This window comes from Melanaphis sacchari, unplaced genomic scaffold (assembly GCF_002803265.2).
Source record: "Melanaphis sacchari strain LSU unplaced genomic scaffold, SCAv2.0 Contig167_pilon_pilon, whole genome shotgun sequence".
Taxonomy (NCBI): Eukaryota; Metazoa; Arthropoda; class Insecta; order Hemiptera; family Aphididae; genus Melanaphis; species Melanaphis sacchari.
This window is the reverse complement of record NW_020270769.1, coordinates 473012-492111: the sequence shown is the minus strand read 5'-3', so window position 1 is coordinate 492111 and position 19100 is coordinate 473012. Positions and strand designations below refer to the sequence as shown.

The window sequence follows — 19100 nt, the reverse complement described above, 5'->3', positions numbered from 1 at the left end:
TTTTCATATTATTTTACTTTCAAAAATAATAAAAATATTGTAATAATAAATTATGATACGTTTATAAAAAATAAATCTAATCAAGTTATCGGTGAAAATACAACATTTCAAAAACTTAACTAAAATATTCAATCATAATTAAAAGTAAAAGAATAATTAGTATCAACAAATTTAGGAGTTTGTTAGTAGAATAACTATAATAGCTTTAACTATATAGAATTATTAAAACATTTCATTTAAAAATATAATTTAGGTACATAAAACAGCGAGTATATTATATATTTGAATATTTCTTCTACCCGAAAATATTATACCTATATTAAAGCCAAAACCAACATACATTTTTTTGCTTAAATTAAAATCTAACACAATTATTTTCGAAAATATCTATAGTATAAACATATATGCTAGTTTTTTTTGAAATATTTTTAAATATTTTACTGGTTAATTGCAACTGTATCTAATGACTGAAATATGTTCAGACTAAGTTTGTATAAGTTCTATATATTATACTATGTTAATACCTTGGTTGAATAAGCTCGAAATATATTAACCTATTAAGAGATTGAAATTCATAGACGATCGCACACGCGTAGTAACGGTCACGACCCATAAGTATAGTATATAACTATTAATATCAAACTCATACATTTGACTTATACATAATACAAGGGGTGTATATGTTTAGTAGCGAACTAAACTATATACATATATATTATATGACGTCAACATAACGGGACGGAAATCCCTTTCGTTTAGTGTGCGCGATAACGTAACAATATACATTATACACATAATACTACAACTAAGCCATATACCCGAGTACATAATTATAAAAGCAACGATTTCAATATTCGGACGCTCTTGAAATTAATACACCGTCTACCTACTTAAAAGCTTCTGCGGCGCGTGTTCGCGTACTCCAGTTGTAATAATAATAACGGCGTATTACGGCGGCGGAGCTGTATCAGGCTAGAACAAGAATCCTTATCGAATTAGCGTGAACCGCGTGCGTATATCCCTCCCAGGAGCCAGATGATATTATATTATAAAATACACGTATAATATGTACACTATGTAGAGTCCCGCGTAATGCGACCCTCTCCTGGTTACAAACGCCAAACGATGTCGCTTGTATATATGTGTATTATGTACACTATACATGTATGGAACTTTCCCGAGGGACCCTTGACGTATATATGTATTATATTTTATACTCTCAAGTCTCAATATATATAAACACAATGGTAATCGAGTAGGAAAAGTCAGTGAGCATTAAAATATATATATATATATATGTATATATATTCACCGATGACAGAACAGAGAATTTGCATTGGATTGGTGTATATGCGGAGTCTTATTGCTGGGTGCGCAAGGGGAGGTAGAATGATGGTGCTAGAGAAAGAGGAAAGAGAGACCTAGTCCGAGAGAGGACAATATATTATTATAATATATACATACATTTTATATAATATATATATATATATATATACTCAAACAGCAGAGAGGGACGTGTGCGACGGTGCGTGTGGCCGACGACGACAACGAACCCTCCGGCTTCTCCTTCACCACCGCAATGGCTGCAGTAAAAGCAGAAACCCGAGGGACAGAGTCCTTTGATCGCGCGCCCCACCGTATTCAGCCCTCCTCTCTCGTCATTGAATATCCCTCGTCACGTAACGTGCATATACGTGTATAATATATATTACACGTACATTCCCCTCTGCAACTGCATCACCCCACAATCCCTTCACCACGAATCCACCGCCTACGAAAGACCAATGTCGACGCTGCCACTTGAAAAGCCATCCTGCTGTGGGCACTCGGGTTCCGCGCGCGCGCTTCAGACTTATTTATATATACTTTGGTAAAGTAATAGTAAAGCTTACGAAATATATATCATACTGCAGTGTGTGGACTTCTACATTCATATGCGTATGATAATCCACGTATTAGAATATATATACAGGATTTATACGTGCTCGTTTAGACCCGATAGAGTAAATGCTCTGAAGTAACGCGAAAATAATTGCAAATTTTCCACGTACACAGGTGACTTCCAAGCGTACGAGAAATTTTTTGTGCACAACCCCTAAAAACACGGCAGATTCAGTATGCCTACATAATATTATATGCACATTTTAAATTATATATAGGCATATAAGTAAACTGCTAGAAATCTTACTTACAAAATCATTCTCTCGCACATAGTCTGTCAAAGCCACTATACTATCTTCCAACACCTAATGATTCATATATTACAATATATTATACTTAATCTGCACTCATCGGTTTTTTTATTTTTTACTTAGTCACTCTAATAAGTAAAATATAATATATTATATTATTTATAAATACGATCGGAATTATTGTGAATTTGTACGAACACTGCTTGAGTGCAACGCAATCTATACACATACCTATATGTTATACTAACATATAATTTGATTTTATAACATCGATTTTTTATTCCGTAAAAATTCAAGTAAAAAAAAATACCACATTTAACTTAATTCCCGTAATTATAAATTATATCATACGTTTATAAACATACTTTTAGCTATATCTTAAAATGAATAGGCGAATGACACTCAGAAGTTTTATACCTAATCGATAATTACACATACTATTTTACATATATGCACTAAATCATGATTCATAAATTTAAAACACAACTTAATTATTATAGTCTATAGGAAAAAGTATCATTTTAAGAAGAATGCTTGAAGTAAACACAGATACCTATGATCGGTATATGTATATACATAAGTATTTAATTTAATTGAGAAGCAAGTGTACATTTAACTTAATTAAACAACTTTCACGTAACTTAGTATTTTTAAATGAAAAAGTAAATTGGTTCTAAGAAAATTATCGTTGATTTAAAAAAAACTTAGATAAATGTTAAATCATTAGAACTGATGAAATAAGGGATAGAGCCAAAAAACTACGCAATTATTAAAAAAAAAAAAACAAAGACGATTTTAATATATTTTAAAATAATATGAAAAACATAAAATAGGTATAAAAATGTTAAATATAACAAATTTTGTTTTAGTAATAAAAGATACATCTGATTCATACCGCATAATCAATAATATTGGTAATAATGTGAACTAGAATTTTTTTTTAATACTAAAATCAACAAGATATTCTACAAAATATATTTTTTGAAGATTTTGTTTTGAGCATTAATAGTTTTTAGTATGATTTTATGATAAATATAACATTGAAAGTTACATTTAACATTTTCTAATAAATATGTAGGGTACTTGTAATACTATCATACAAAGAAGTGTTACCGAGGTAAATAAAAAATAAAAGAAAAACAAGTGGTGATGAAAATACAAAATTCAAAGATTAATTTTCCGTAGAACTTAAAAAAAAACATCAAGGTGAATATTATAAAATTTTCAAATTATTTCTAAAATTTATTATAATTTTTTATTATTAATTTAAACACTTTATTTAAATTAACTATCAAAGCTTAAGATTTTTAATTACAAACATAAATTATTTGTTTTTATGCAAAGTTTTACATTAAAACTATGACATTGCATAAGATTATATGTGAATAACTTAATATACGCAATTATACAATAAAAACAAACAGTAAGTAACTACGTGTAAAAACTGAATTATACCGCGATCAATGGTATTAATGATAATAATAAAAATCCAAAATCCTATACACATTGTAAACATATAACAGCACTTAATTTAAAACTGAAAAGAACGCTCAAGCTTAAATAATTTTTTCCGTTCTATAGGTCTATACTTACAATTAATAAAACAAAAAAATTACATTTAATTAACTTAAACATAACGTATTACAGAGTTCTGGGATACACATTGTACAATATAAAAGTTATAGTGGCATAACTAGGATTTACAAGGCTCGTGGCAAAAAGAAACTGTAGGCAATTAATTTAAATGCATTTTTATGAACCCTATCCCCACTAAAAATAACAAACATTTTTTCTGCAGTAACAAAAATTAATAAAACTAAAAAAAAATTGAAATAAATTAAATATTAACTATAATTTATAATTTATAATAAATTTCATATATTTTATGATCAATTAGAAGTATATTATGAACTATTTTTTATTAATTGATTCTTTCTAGTTTTTGTTTCCACTAATACACAAAAATTATTCCTTCAAAATTTACATTCTAAACTATTTCTTGACTTTCGATGTCTATTATTTGTTCCAAACTCAAAAATTCGTTGTTATTATTTACAAGTGTATCGATTACTAATAGTCGTATGATATATTGATTAATATAGTTTTGGCACCTTAAATATATCATGATATAATACATAGTTTGATAAGCATAAGCATTCGATCTCACCGAACCGCCAACGTGAACATCAATTTTCGGCACGCGCAAAAATATATATAAAAATACACGCGTGTACTTTGTATGTGTGTGTATATGCATTGTGTAAATATACAACACAATACATAAAAAAAAGAATACGAGTTAACATTACATAATATAAATATGAAATAATATTATACAGGTACTCAATACAACACAACGACATGTGTGCAAAAAAATATATTTCCTACAGTATGCCTTTTAAAAAATCGTTATTGGCTATCTATTAAAGCTGAAATTCGAGGCATCTATTACAATAATATAACACATAGAAGTCTGTCGATTTCATTGCTGATATAAACCAGATATAAATTTAATATAGTTATAAATCTGGTTATGTCCAAGTAATTGTATAAACCTACTTGTGTATGCCCTCGTTATAGAATTTTCGACTATTATGGGTAAGTAGGTATGTACTTGCCCCATTCATTGGAACAATACATTTATTTTTATATTTAATATGCTTTTAGGTGTAGTAAAAAATCATGTTGATAAAGTATAACAAACGATAATACTCAAATTTTCAAAATATATAATTTGAAATTAAAAGTCGTCTACACTTGAGCAACAAAGAATAACTAATTCACTATTTTTTAGTTTATTAATATAAGTTTATATTGCTGCATTACTATTAAATCTTAAAAATACAAAATCGGTAACTTTGTTTATGATATTTATAATGTAATTGTTTTAATGAAGTTACAATTTTGGGTTTTTTTTTTTTGTATTTAATATACCACGGTCAACAATTTTATTGGAAAATTTTGGTGAATTATTTATAAATTATAATATTTATTTATGATAATTGAATATTGTTAAAGGATAAAACAAAATGAGGTTAAATAAATTCAGTTCACAAAAACTTGTGTACATTTTGAAAGAGTATATTGAGCCCCGGGTATAAAAACGTAGTAGGTAAGTTGGATACCGGCTATAAACCCACTTACCTATCTAGCTGTACGGGCCGGGAGCATATAAAGCGATACATCACCCGGATACCTATTAATACTATATATCGATAGATAAACATTACAAACATTACAAACAAATAATAGTGACAGTGATAGTGTGTGTGTGGCCAGCTATTTTTTACCGCGGATTTCATTACGCTGATCGTAGCCACTTTTCTCCAAAAATGAAATACCATAACTTCATAACTTTGATTAAGCCTAACTCAAGATACGTATATACACGTAAATATACGTCTATCGTATTGAATATCAGTCATCACTAATTTTTTGATTTTATTTTTACCATTTATACAATTTATACCCAATTAAAAAATTGGGCTTCTAAAAAAGATTATTAGGTATTAAAAATAGAATGAACTAACTAACATTTTTTTGGGGACTAAATTTACTAATCCCGAACAAAACGAACCGATTTTTAAAAAAGGTAGTTTTTTGTATCTATAATTATGGAGGAAATCGCCAAAATTTAAAATTTGTATTTAAAAAATAAATTAATAGAATTAATATAGATACAAATTATTTAAAATTCTTTGTTGGTTTTACAGTGATGCGTGTTTTAGATTTTGAGCGGAGCAAAGAACGTATTAGCTTATAGAACAAATAAAATTTTTTGAAGAAAAATCACTACTTTTCGATCCAATTTTAGCAAAATTTTATCTTTAATAATGTTCAAAAATAATTTATTGAGTGTCTATACTTTTAAATTACTTTACGAACAACTTATTAAGGAACTTGTATAATATTTTTGAGGTTTTTACTGAGAAAAAAATTCATTTATATACATAGGAAAATACCTAGTCAAAAATATTATTAGATCAAAAAAAAAAATTTTTAAATATGAAAATGTAAATATTTAGTGAAAATGTAAAGTCGATATATCTTAAGATATTTTTTCTTGAATTAAAAAAAAAAAAAAAATTATGTAAACAAAAAATACAGCGGCTGTTTCGTAATTATTTAGGAACTTTACTAATAGCGTGAAGAGAATAGATAAAAAAAAACTTTAAATTAAGCTAAATACCTTAAAAATGTCATTGTGTGTAAAAAAAATTAGTAAATATCGTTAATACGTTTAAAAATAATTTTGAGTAATTCAATGTTCACTTAGTAATACAAAAAAAAAAGATACTATATAATATACTAATAAAATACTTAGTAAAATAAACGTAGCTGAAAAGATATCGACACACAAATGGTTCGTTTTATTGGCACAGCATCTAAATAATATTTTTAATTTTATATACATGCGATGTTTAAAATTGTAAAAGTGCACTTTTAAAATGTCTTTATGAAACTTAAGTAAAATTAAGTAAGTACTTAAAAAACATACTACGACTAACAATTAATTTGGTTAAGTTAAATTTTCTTGTAGAGAAAATATAAATAATTATAACTAAAATACATTAACCATATTTACCGATTTAGTTAAAAAACGATGTTACAAATTTCAAACATAATCCTTAAAATAAAACTTATACAGTTTGTTTTAATCTGTAGGTACTTACATCAAGTATATTTATTGTTTTACTAACATAGATACTTTTGAAATGTTTATATGAAACCTAAGTAATATCACATTCAAAACAATATTTAAAAAACAATAATAATAATGACTATGAAAAAAATTCAATTTTAAATAAAACATAAAAAAATGTATTATAGGTACCTAGATATATGTACATGTGTAGGCATGAATTATTGTTTTAGCAATTGATACTCTAAGTAGTAATTACTATCAATTATACTGTAATATTGTTAAAATTATAATTATTAGAAATATTGTGAACAGAAAGTCCTATTTTTTTTAAATGGGAAATGAAATAGTCTTGTTTTTTGTTTTCCAAATGTTTAGCCCTAATAATGTTATTTTTCGAACTTATTCGGATAATTTTTTGAACCAAATTAGATGTAAATTTGGATCCACGGGAATCAACACCAATACGTCCATACTGTTTCTGTTCATAATCGTTTTTTGTGCGCAATGGTTTATTTATCATCGAAATAAAATTAAACATTGTAACCTGCCACAATTACGAGATAGATACATCCAAAACTTATGCTATAGCAAAGCTACCACCTCCCCTCAGATTTTTGTAAGGTTATACTGTAAACGTATACTTAGTTCTAATTTGTTTTATTTTTTTATCAATTAATTCACCATAATTTATTATATGCCATGGTCCATAATATAATAAAACAACGATTTTACCTCGATGGAAAAAAAACAAAACAATTTTTATTTGCCTACAATAATAACATCCGTGTACTTGAATAGTAAATACTTTCAGAAAAGCGTAGGTATATATGACGAGCAGCGCCATACATTCGTCGTGAAAAATTTACATTTCCCTCTCATTCATTACACATAGCGATATAGGTGTATAGGTATTATACATTGACAATAACGTTAAGAAAATATAAATGTATACGCCATCGTGCTCAATACATATATATATATATATATATACACTACGGTATACCCACATAACATTATTATTCAATATAATACACGTAACGCGCTGGCGTGGCGTATCTCGTCTACTCGGAGCGGCGGGGTGCGACGCTCCGCAGCGGCACTGGTTGAGAAAATTCGTCACACCGCGTGGCGTTGACATCGGCGGATCGATCACGGCCCGGCGGCGCGGCTGCTTTTGTCGTCCGCCATGATTGCGCGCCTACCACCTCCCCGCCCTTGGCCGTCACCAATACTCACACACAACACAACACCGTGTCCCGCCGGCGAGTCCATTTTGTCACCCCGTGCCACAGCCGCCGCCGCCGCCACCGCCACCACCCGACCCGCACGCCACCCGGGGAGGCACGAGTACTATTATTATTACTATTAATATTATACGTGCGCAGAGCGGGAGGGTCTGCCGCCGCCGGTACGGGCGAATTCGTTTTTAGCCGCCCCGGGAGACCTCGTCGGCGAGGAGCGCGCGCAATGAAAATCGACCGACCTCGGACGTCGTCGTTGTTGTCGTCGTCGTCATCATCATCATATCGTATTATTTACTTCACCGTCCTCATCCCTCACACCCTTCTTCTCTCCCCGAACCGCGTGTGAGTGGCGTCGACGTCGTCCCGCTGCGCCGCACGCTGGGATTTCGATTTGGTCGCTTTTCACGTCCCCCCTTTATATACATTACTATTATTATTAATATATAGTATATATCCGCTGTACTATATACTCGCCATCACCGCCCGTTTTCCCGCATATATCATATTGTTATATACCATCAGAGGCAATCGGCGGTACACAATCAACCAGATAAAATGTCTCGCACCGGGTTCGGTAGAGTACAAAGCGCTAAATATGTGTTCAGCGGCGGCGTTTACAACACTAATTATGTATATTAAATATACGTAAAACACCGCCCTATCCTAAAATGACGTATTTAAAAGTAGTATACATAGTAGTTACCAATTATTGAAATATAGACTACACACGGAGAAAAATACTGTGTATATATTGTATAATATTGTATAATATTGTATAACATATTATGACGGACCGAAGGTATACTATGAACATTATAAAATGTACTCACACGGGCCTCTCGACATTTTTATTCTCCGTGATACATGTAACATAGGGGCCGAAAGGATAGCGTCCTGCTGATTATGGTGTGTATACAACAAGCTTCAGATAGATTGCAACCCGAGTAATTATTATCGATGATATAGATATTACATTTAAATGAACGAACGTTATTCATAAGAGTGAATGACTCAAAACTTACCCAAATAAAATAAATAAAAACATATTTTTTCGAAAAATTGACGCGATTGTTTGAGCGAATTTATAAATTAATGAATAATATACATAGTAAGTAAAAAAAATGCGTGTTCCATGTGTGTAAGTTTTAAACTTGGGAACACATAACTATATAACCGAAGTGTACATTGCGAGGGAAGTAACATGCCTTTACAACAACTTTTATAATATTTACTACATATTATTACATCGTTTAAGCCGATAGGTGATAACTGATAACCATTTTAAAATGCTCAAAACAAGTACACTATAACAATAAGAATAAATGAGAGTTCTAAGTATATAAAAATTGAAAAAAAAACATATTAATCCATATAAGGTTGCTTAAATGATATATCAGACATATTGAGAGACCTTGTAAATTTCGCCTAAATAAGACACATAAAAACACTGGTTAGATGAATTAAAGAATTTTTCGTTTTAAAACGGTATTGTCACGTCTTATCAAAGAATTGTGATGGTTATAAGTTTTCTCCGAATCACACAACTATTTTGCAAGAAACCACGTACAAATTAGTTAAGTAGTTTTTGAGTCTACTAATTTTTAGATATGCTAACATTCATTTATTTATATAGTGTAGAATTATTGGCAATAAATATAATGTATAGATGTATTTATATGTTATAGTTGATAATATATGCGACAAAAATAAATTATAATTGGAATAATTAATCAATGATTTTTTTAGTGATACCTCCCTGCAGTGAAATTAAATCAAATTGTTGAAAAAATCAAAAAAGTTCTTTATTTAAATATTTTGATTTATACTAATATAACTGGCTTTTAATGGATATTACACTGAATACAAAAGCATATTTTTATAGAACTTTAATAAATCCGACACTTTGAGTGATTTCTGGAAACAAAATTAATCTAATTGATACTTCGGGAAAGTAAAAATAAGAAATTTCCAATATTTTACCAAACAATTTAGAAAAACTAACAATTAATAGTGGGAAACGGGAATATTTACGCGTATTTTAATTTGTAAAATAATTATTTTAAATATAAAATTTGATCCATGATTAAATAAATAATTATAATAAATATTATAAAATAAAATGATAAACAAAGTAGTAGGTAATAACAATAACTAATAATTAGGGCTCGGATTTTAAAGAAAATCCTTCTTTATTTAATGTAATTCTGAGAGAAAGATAATTCTTATGTATAAATACGTTTTGAATTATTCTGATTTCAAACAAGGTAAACTTTATTTTGCTTTTTACCTCATGTAGTTCTTTTTTCTAAATTTTTACATAATTTTTATAGAAATTTAACATATTATACTTCAACTATATTATTATTACCAGAAATTATTATAATACTAGTGAAAAAAAACCAGTAATAAATAGATGACTGATAAAATAACTATCGTTATTGTGTTAAAATTGTAATTTTATCAAAATAACCATAATTACAGTTTAATTTAAAAGAAAAGAAAAATTATCTAAATTTTATTTACGTATTTTTATAGCACGTTCAAATACTTTTGTAGAACGATAAATATAAATCAGTGAGATATGGTGTTCTATAAAATTTAATCATCAAAAAAGTTGAAAATTAAAAAATCTTGAGAGAATTCGGAGAAATGTGTTTATGACAGACAGAGATATTATATCTTGTAATTGTACGTTTGATCAAATATATGGTAGTAAATTACTTTTATAATATTTAATTTAATGTGTGATTTAAATTTATTTTTTAGAATTAAATTGAATAAAAGGTTTATTTTATTTTTTTTAGCTACAAAATCTGAGCCTTACTAATAAGTTTATGATATATTAATTAATTACACAGTATCATTATAATTTATGTATAGTATTATAATTTATAAGATTGTAATAGTGACAATATACTGTTATTTGTTAATAATTTATTATTATTTATATAATTTATAAATTAATTATACGTATGTTTATGTTGTTTTTATGGAGTAACATAATTACCTACTTTATGTATTTAAGACCTTTGTCTCCTACACATGCTTCGTTTATGCATTTTAATTCTTCCGAATATGCAAAATAAAGCAAATTTAAAGAAATGATTATATTATCTATATTAGTAAGATATTAAAAATATTTAAAGTTTTAATCATTTTATGAACTTTTAATTTCAATATTTTACACGCTTATGGCTCATTTATAAATGTAAATATTATAAAAATACATGTACGTGTGCAAACATTATACAATATATGCTATTACTTTTAAGTTTGATAATTTATCGATTCACTCTAATATTAAAACCAAAAAAGCTAAACGTAAACTGTATAAATTTGTGAGTGTATCATACTGGTATTCTCTTAAAATAAATTATTTTAGTATTAATTTTGTAATAGTTTTCAATAGTCTTCCGGATTTATTGAAGATAGAATAAAACTTTACCTTCAATGATTTTTCTAAAATATTTTACATGTTTAGTGTTAGTGTTAATTTAGGATATAAATTAGAAGTATATAATATTTTCCGATAATGTGGTCCTATCTATCTAGGTAATGTAAACCACGAATACAAATACATTTTAATGCAATATTTATTATTAATAATATTTATAAAATATTAATAGAAATAATAATAAAATACTTACATAATATTGATGAAAAACAAAATACTATTTATTAATATTATTTTTTTACTTTACTAGTATTTTGTATTATTACATGATTATTTATAATTTTATAATTAACTATAGATTTTTAAAACATGCTATATCCTGAGATGGCCAACTTGCGGTTCTAGGTCATTGTAGAATGTGGCTCGTGTCTTTTTTATGAAATCAAAATTTTCTTATTATTATCATGAATTTTAATTTTTTAGGTATATATTTAAAAAAACTATTAAATTATATGAAATGTGTCTATAAAAATTTAAGCCATTGGTATCATTTGTATTTATCTAGGTGGCTCGCGAACTTATATAGGATACCTCTTCTATATACTATTTAATATGCTATAAAAACTAATTTTTATTGTTATATTATTTAAGAATTATAATTTTTCCATATCGAAATAATAAAATTAATTGCTATACTTGAGTATTATTTCTATTAATATCATATAATTATTAGTAATAAGTAATACATTTAATAAGATATATTGCACAAAAATTACTATTTTTATTCGCGTTTTACGTTGTCCAATATTTCACTTTGTAACATATATTACTAAAATCTCATAAATAGAAAAAAAAACATATACTATACATAATTTGTATACTAATCAGTATTAAACATTATATAAAAATGTGTTTTCTATAAAAGTAAATCAATGCACTCACGCACTTACCTAATTAATTGATACAAATTTGTGCATATACAAAATTAATGATGTATATTAAAATCAATACGATACATTAATAATAAAAAATAATTGAAAATAATTAAGACTAAAAACATATCACGGTTATAATATACAACTTAATACAAACGTGTGGAATATAATATATATAATGCACATATGATCGCTGCCAACTAACTAAACCAAATAAAACTATACATAAAAATAAGATGTTGCATCTATATGAAATATAAAACCATATGCTTCGGATATCCTGATCTAACCGGAATTGGCCAATTGGAAATTAGACATTTCAAAACGACCCTCACGTCTTGAAGGGTGTTTTAATAAATAAGAATTTTTATGATATACTTCAAAAGATGATGCGTGTAATATGAAAAAATGCCCCTCTATCATATTCTATTGTACATAGTTAACCCCATTTTCTTGTTCTTTTTTTTTTTTTTTTTAACATTGAATCCCCAGAAATTACCGTCTGCTTACGTAGTATGCTATAAACGTCGGTGTAGAAATTAGAGACATGCGAGATTGAATATTTCAGTTTTTTTTATATATATATTTTATACGGTCCAATGGATTATAATTTTTTACCTTACATGTCGAATAAAACGAAATCTATTATTATTTTCTGATTCAGACCTATAGATGTATAACATCTCAAACTCCCCTTCCTTTTATAAAAATAAACTAAACTAATACAAAGCAAATTAAAATAGTTGCTTTAATCGAAATTGTAGAGTATTATTGAATACTACATTATAAGATGGTATGAATTAATTTATGATATATTAATATAAGTAAACTATACGGTGTTAAAATAAACATTGGAATTTCATTATTATATCTGTAATAAAAATAAAGATATCAATAAAATATCACAATCAAAACATAATTGAATATTTTGAATGTGTGTCATTTTTGTTAAGTTAAATAAATCAGAGCAACATATTTGCAATAAGTTTTGAATTGAACTAGAAAAAATTAGCGACGGTAATTTATGAAATTATTAAAAAAAAAAACATTTTAAGTTTTTGCGTTTTTCATAGGATAAGGACTTTTAAAAACACAAAATTTGAAAAATATATAAATAAAATTCTTAACCTTTATAGCTCTACTTACTCAGTACAATAAAAAATAGATACTAATTTTTTAGTCAGGGTTTGAATTATGCGAATTCCTATTTATACATAAGTCAAATAAATTTCCACGAAGACATAAAAGCAATATTATATATAATACACATTACTTAATTCTTTTTTAATAATACCCATCAAATATTGCTGTACACTTAATACATATTTAATATTATTTATCATTAAAAGTAATACCATATCAAACATACGTATAATAGATGACTATTATGTCATTTTGTGTTATATAAAATGTATTTTGTGTTAAATTATTTTTGAGGTATGCATACGTCATTTATAGCATCACACTATTAATGGAACAGCAATTTTGTACATATTTCTTAAGATTTAAAGATAGTAGAAATATGAGACGCTTATTTGTAAGTATAAAAAACTGCCAACAATTGCAAAGAGTTTCTGAACACAAAATTACTTCGAATCAAATCTCCAGATAAGTTTTTAAACTGAAATATAAAATGAAAATTTGAACATAAAAAATGCCGACTGCATTCGTATGTCTGTCGCGTAGTATATATGCCAAGGGCTATTGAATAAAAAAAAGTACCTAACAAATCTCATCCCATTCAACCTGTCAAGTGTTCTAGATGTAGTAATCTTGTTTGCTGCGCATTGTGCACAATACACACACTGACAGTGGCAGAGAACCACACACGAGTGGAGATCATTCTCCATATTTTTTTGCCAAGATCTTTATCAAATAAGATCGGAAACCGGAATAACAATAATACATTTCTCTAAGTGCCACTTAGATAGGCTGCTGGTCCTTTTTTAGTATTGATGTGTTTTTCTAGTAAATTAAAAACGTTTTCTGTCCTCACAATACCATATTATCTCTTTTATTTGTATTCTTATTCTTTTTCTTTTTTTTTCATTTATTTATTTATTTTTGGTTTTGGATTCTAACAGATGCCGAATGATTACGAAACAGATATAAACCATGTTTTTTCAATTGTAGGTATCACATACAATGCTCTGTTATGAATGGAATAAAAGATGTTATGTTTTGGATAAAAACGAAACATCAGTACATTTAAGAACATATTTTCGTACATTAAAGTCTACACATGAGGAGCGAGCATTATAAATATAAGATCAATTACATAATATATTTTACATGACAACACCCAAAATAAATAAATCACCAATTTTTTATGAAATAAAATATTTAGGTAACAAAAAATTACAAAATTTAAATTCACATAAAACATAAATAAATTTATTTTGACAATTTACGTGATTACCTTTATTCAAACATATGATTTATTTAATTTATCATATAAAACTCATCCCGAGTTGCATTGTTTATTAACAAATGTGAATATTACTTTACAATAAGTAAAAACATTAATTTTAATTTATATGTACATTAATTTATATAACTACATCAAAACCTTTTATAAGTTTAAATAATAACAGTAAAAATTATAATCATATATGTTTAAATTATTTTAGTTACTAGTTTTTACTTGTATTTATTCAAAAATAAATTAGAAAATTATTCCATAAGCTCAGAGTAAGACCGTAATATCCAACTATCATTAAAATATGCTTTTTAATTTAACAACAAGTTTGTGCTCAACAATTTGTTTAACATGGTATTTTTTTTATTTACGAACTACCAAACATCATTAATTATATCGACAATGAAATATTAATTTACAATAAAACATTCCCGTAATTGTTATGAGTTATGACCAATTTAATTTATTTTAATTTTTAACCACGTATTAAAATGTAAGGTTTTAAATCGAAATCTAAAACTACGAATTTAATTGAAAAAAAAATATATTATTATTCACTTTTGCGAAATATTTATGCCAAGAACACATTACAATGTCTATTAACCATTTTTAAAATATCACAAATATTTAAAATAATATATTAATAGAAATATGATATAGAATATGGTTCAAATTTTAAACTTAATAAAAATAACATTGAAAATAACCACGAATATACAATTTTAACTTTTAAGATAAAAGCAAAATTTTTTTCAAACAATTTTGCATCTATTTATTTTTACTTGACTCATTAAAATAAATGAATAGAAGTTATCAACTATAAACAATATTTTAAATTTAATTGAGTCAAACAAATTTCACGAAATCAGGCAAAATTTTCAGAGACATATCTGTATCGACATTATACATATTATTCAAACTTTAAAAATAATTATTGATTTCTTAAATCAAAAATATACAGAATATTTGAATATAAAAATTTAATTTAATTTAAGTACTATTAAAATAATATAATAAAAACCTGTTGAATTTTAAGATACTTAGATAATTTTTAAATATATTATTAAAACTACCTTTACATACTAGATAATATTTTCAGAAAATGTGTATTCTAATAAAATGAACAGAATTTTAATTTATTTTTTTTAGAAAGAGGGAGAGATAAAAGGGTTTTAATAAATTTCAACAATTTAATAACATGATTAATTATTAAAACAATGGTCATAACTCATAAGTTATTATAAACTTCTTTATGACTTTTAAGTTATATTGAATTTACTCCTGGTAAATTTAGTAGCCTATTAGAAACCAAACGTGTACATTAAGTTGCCTATTGAAAACAAAAATAATACAGATTTTCTTTTAAATCTAAATTTAAGGCAGTAAATTGTTTTTACTATTATATTTATATTTTATATCCTAATTCAAAGTGCTAATAAGAAAGCACTAGAAAAAAATTAAATGTTACTCAGTTATTTCAGTTTCTAAAATGTTTATCTTCTGAACAAAAATATTTGGTTAAACTATAATAATTAATAATAATACAAATATATACATGATACATATATAATATATATTAATATATAACTATAAACGTCTAAAATCACTTTTAACTTAAATTATTATGCTAAATTAATTTAAAGTACTGTTAGGGATTATTTTTAAGGTAGTGACTAGTAGGTAACAAAATTTGAATGAAACATACAGTCACAACCAGAGTGTAGCATTTCATATTCATTTTTAATTCTTTTATTTTTCTTATTGATATAATATACTATATATTATAGATAAATTTAACTTAGTGGAAGACAAGTGAAAGTTGTTATTATTAAAATAAATATTCCTTTCAAGAAAATAAAGTTTTAAAAATAAAACCCATTACATAAACTATTTATTGTATTATATTATATTAACTTTATCACAATATGATAAACAATTAACAATTAACAATTTATTACAATCATTGTTTATTGAATAAAATACTAAAGAAAATAATACTATATGATTAAAATGTAATCTCAAAAAAGTAGCAATTTAAAATAAGTATTATTTAGTACCTTATATAAATTTAATATATTTTTGAAACTATTATAGGTGTATAATTTAAAGTATAAATACACTGATTTTACATTTAGTAAGTGCATTATAAACTTTCTTAACATATATTATAAAAAATATGCATATTAAAAAAACCTTTTAAGTATATTTTATAGAAGTTAATAATAAGAATCTAAGTCGCAATAAGCAACAAAATTATTTAATATACACTAAACTAAGATAATAGTCATAAGCATGTACAGATATTATCTTAGCAATATAGTCGTAAATTAGTATTCAAATTTATACTTAAGCTCTATTCAAAATATTTGATACAGGTTACATTTTTTTATCACTAACCATTTGTATCGTTACATACAAATTAAATACAGTATCATATAAAACATATTATTCATTATTTTTAGATTTTTTTATTTTATTTCTTTTCATTTTTCCAAATAAATATATTATATTATGATATTAAAAGTAAAAAAGAAGCAAAAATATAAAAAATATATTAAAGGTTATAGATAAATGGGAAATTTTTTAGAAACTGAACATTAAAAATTAATTTAGTATAATATATGGTTATACCTATTACATAATGTAAATGCAACACTATTATTTTGCTTATTAACATCTAATGTCTATTATCTAAAAAATTATAAAAATGACAAAAAAAACACACACAAAGCATTAAACAACCTACAGTTACTTGATAGTAATACTAATTTTCAGTTTCACACTTATACCATTTATAAAATGATACTATTATCAATTACTATATATTATAAACGCTTAAATCAGAAAGAGAAAAATGTTTCTATTACAGAAAATAAACAAATAATTTGTTTAAATATCAACAGTAAATGTATAGAATACTATTATTGTATTAAGTACTATGGTACTAAATACATAATTGCATAAGCATTAAATTGGGTATCTAGATTAGATTAGTATACTAGGTACTTTATGAACTAATGTCTAATATATTTAATAAAAGTGTAATAAGTATGTTTCACAATAATATACAATGTGTATTCAGTATACTATATACTAAAAATCATTGATATTTGATTTAAAAAAAAATATATCACTATGAAATATAATTAATTTTATATTTTTAGTATGAGAATATGACAACAGTAATTAACATAGTTACTACTTATTTATAATTTCATAATTACATAAATAATATTATTATTATTTTTTTAAATGATATATTATAGAAATTGTGCAATTAATGTGTATTCAAATGGTAAGAATATAATTGATTAAAAAATGTTATCACCTTGATAGTTTAAAACGTAAATACTTAATATACATTATATTATCTATGAATACCCTGCCTATAACATGAATATGAGTTTACCATATACCACAGTTGTTATACACAAATTCTAAAGCACACATATTTATCATCACAAAATAATTTATGAATATTCTAAAACTATAATAGTCACAAACCTTTTTCTGCTCTCTGCCATGCTAACGCCGAACATAATAAAGCCAATGTTTTTCCAGACCCTGTAGGACTTTCCAAAAGGCAATTTTGTTGTTTTTGACAGCCACGAATAACCTAAATGGAAATAGAGTCGATAAAGGATATATCTATTATCTTGTATTGACATTATTGAAAAGCTTACCTTATCCATCATGGAAACTTGAGAAGGATATGGTTTGACTGGCATTTCAATTCTAACACCACCAATTGTATACGTGAACACTGGTTGAACATTAGATCCAGTGTTCGACATCGTTATGGTCAATAACGTTCAACTACACACCAAGACGGTAAAAGTTGATTTCAATTTTGTTCAAAAACGGTTTAAATTTAAACGATATAAATACAAAGAGCAGAAAACGAGAGTTAGTCAAATTAAAAATGAACACTAGAATTCAATGTCTAACTCTAAGTTCGGTGTTATTTAGTATTTACATAAGTAATTCATAGTAATTGATAAGTTATGCGGTTTTTAAAATATTTGAAATTTATGATAGTACAATAGGAATATTCACATTATTTCCATGTGACGTTGTCAACTGATAACACGAATTAAAGCGGGAAATAGTTTATTACTTTCTATCACAGATGGCGTTGCATACCCCTTTTCAGAATAAATCGAATAAAATATAATATCTTAACGTCCTATTACTCCTATTGAGTACCAACGTCCACGATACGTATAAAAATAAGAAATAAATCAATTTTATGCTTCTAATTTCTAAATTGA

General features: G+C 26.0%; 1 protein-coding gene across 2 annotated transcripts in view; it reads right to left on the bottom strand.

The window, feature by feature from the left end:
* Nucleotides 1-18836, bottom strand: part of LOC112592294 (Fanconi anemia group J protein homolog) — a 42488-nt gene extending 23652 nt beyond the window's left edge. For both annotated transcript variants that reach the window (XM_025336314.1, XM_025336315.1), the window contains exons 1-2: nucleotides 18513-18836; nucleotides 18334-18445 (exon numbers count right to left, since the gene is read on the bottom strand). In XM_025336314.1, the coding sequence (XP_025192099.1) occupies nucleotides 18334-18445; nucleotides 18513-18623 (223 nt within the window). In that variant the 5' untranslated portion in view covers nucleotides 18624-18836. The remainder of the gene's footprint in view (nucleotides 1-18333; nucleotides 18446-18512) is intronic.
* Nucleotides 18837-19100: the final 264 nt, after the last annotated feature.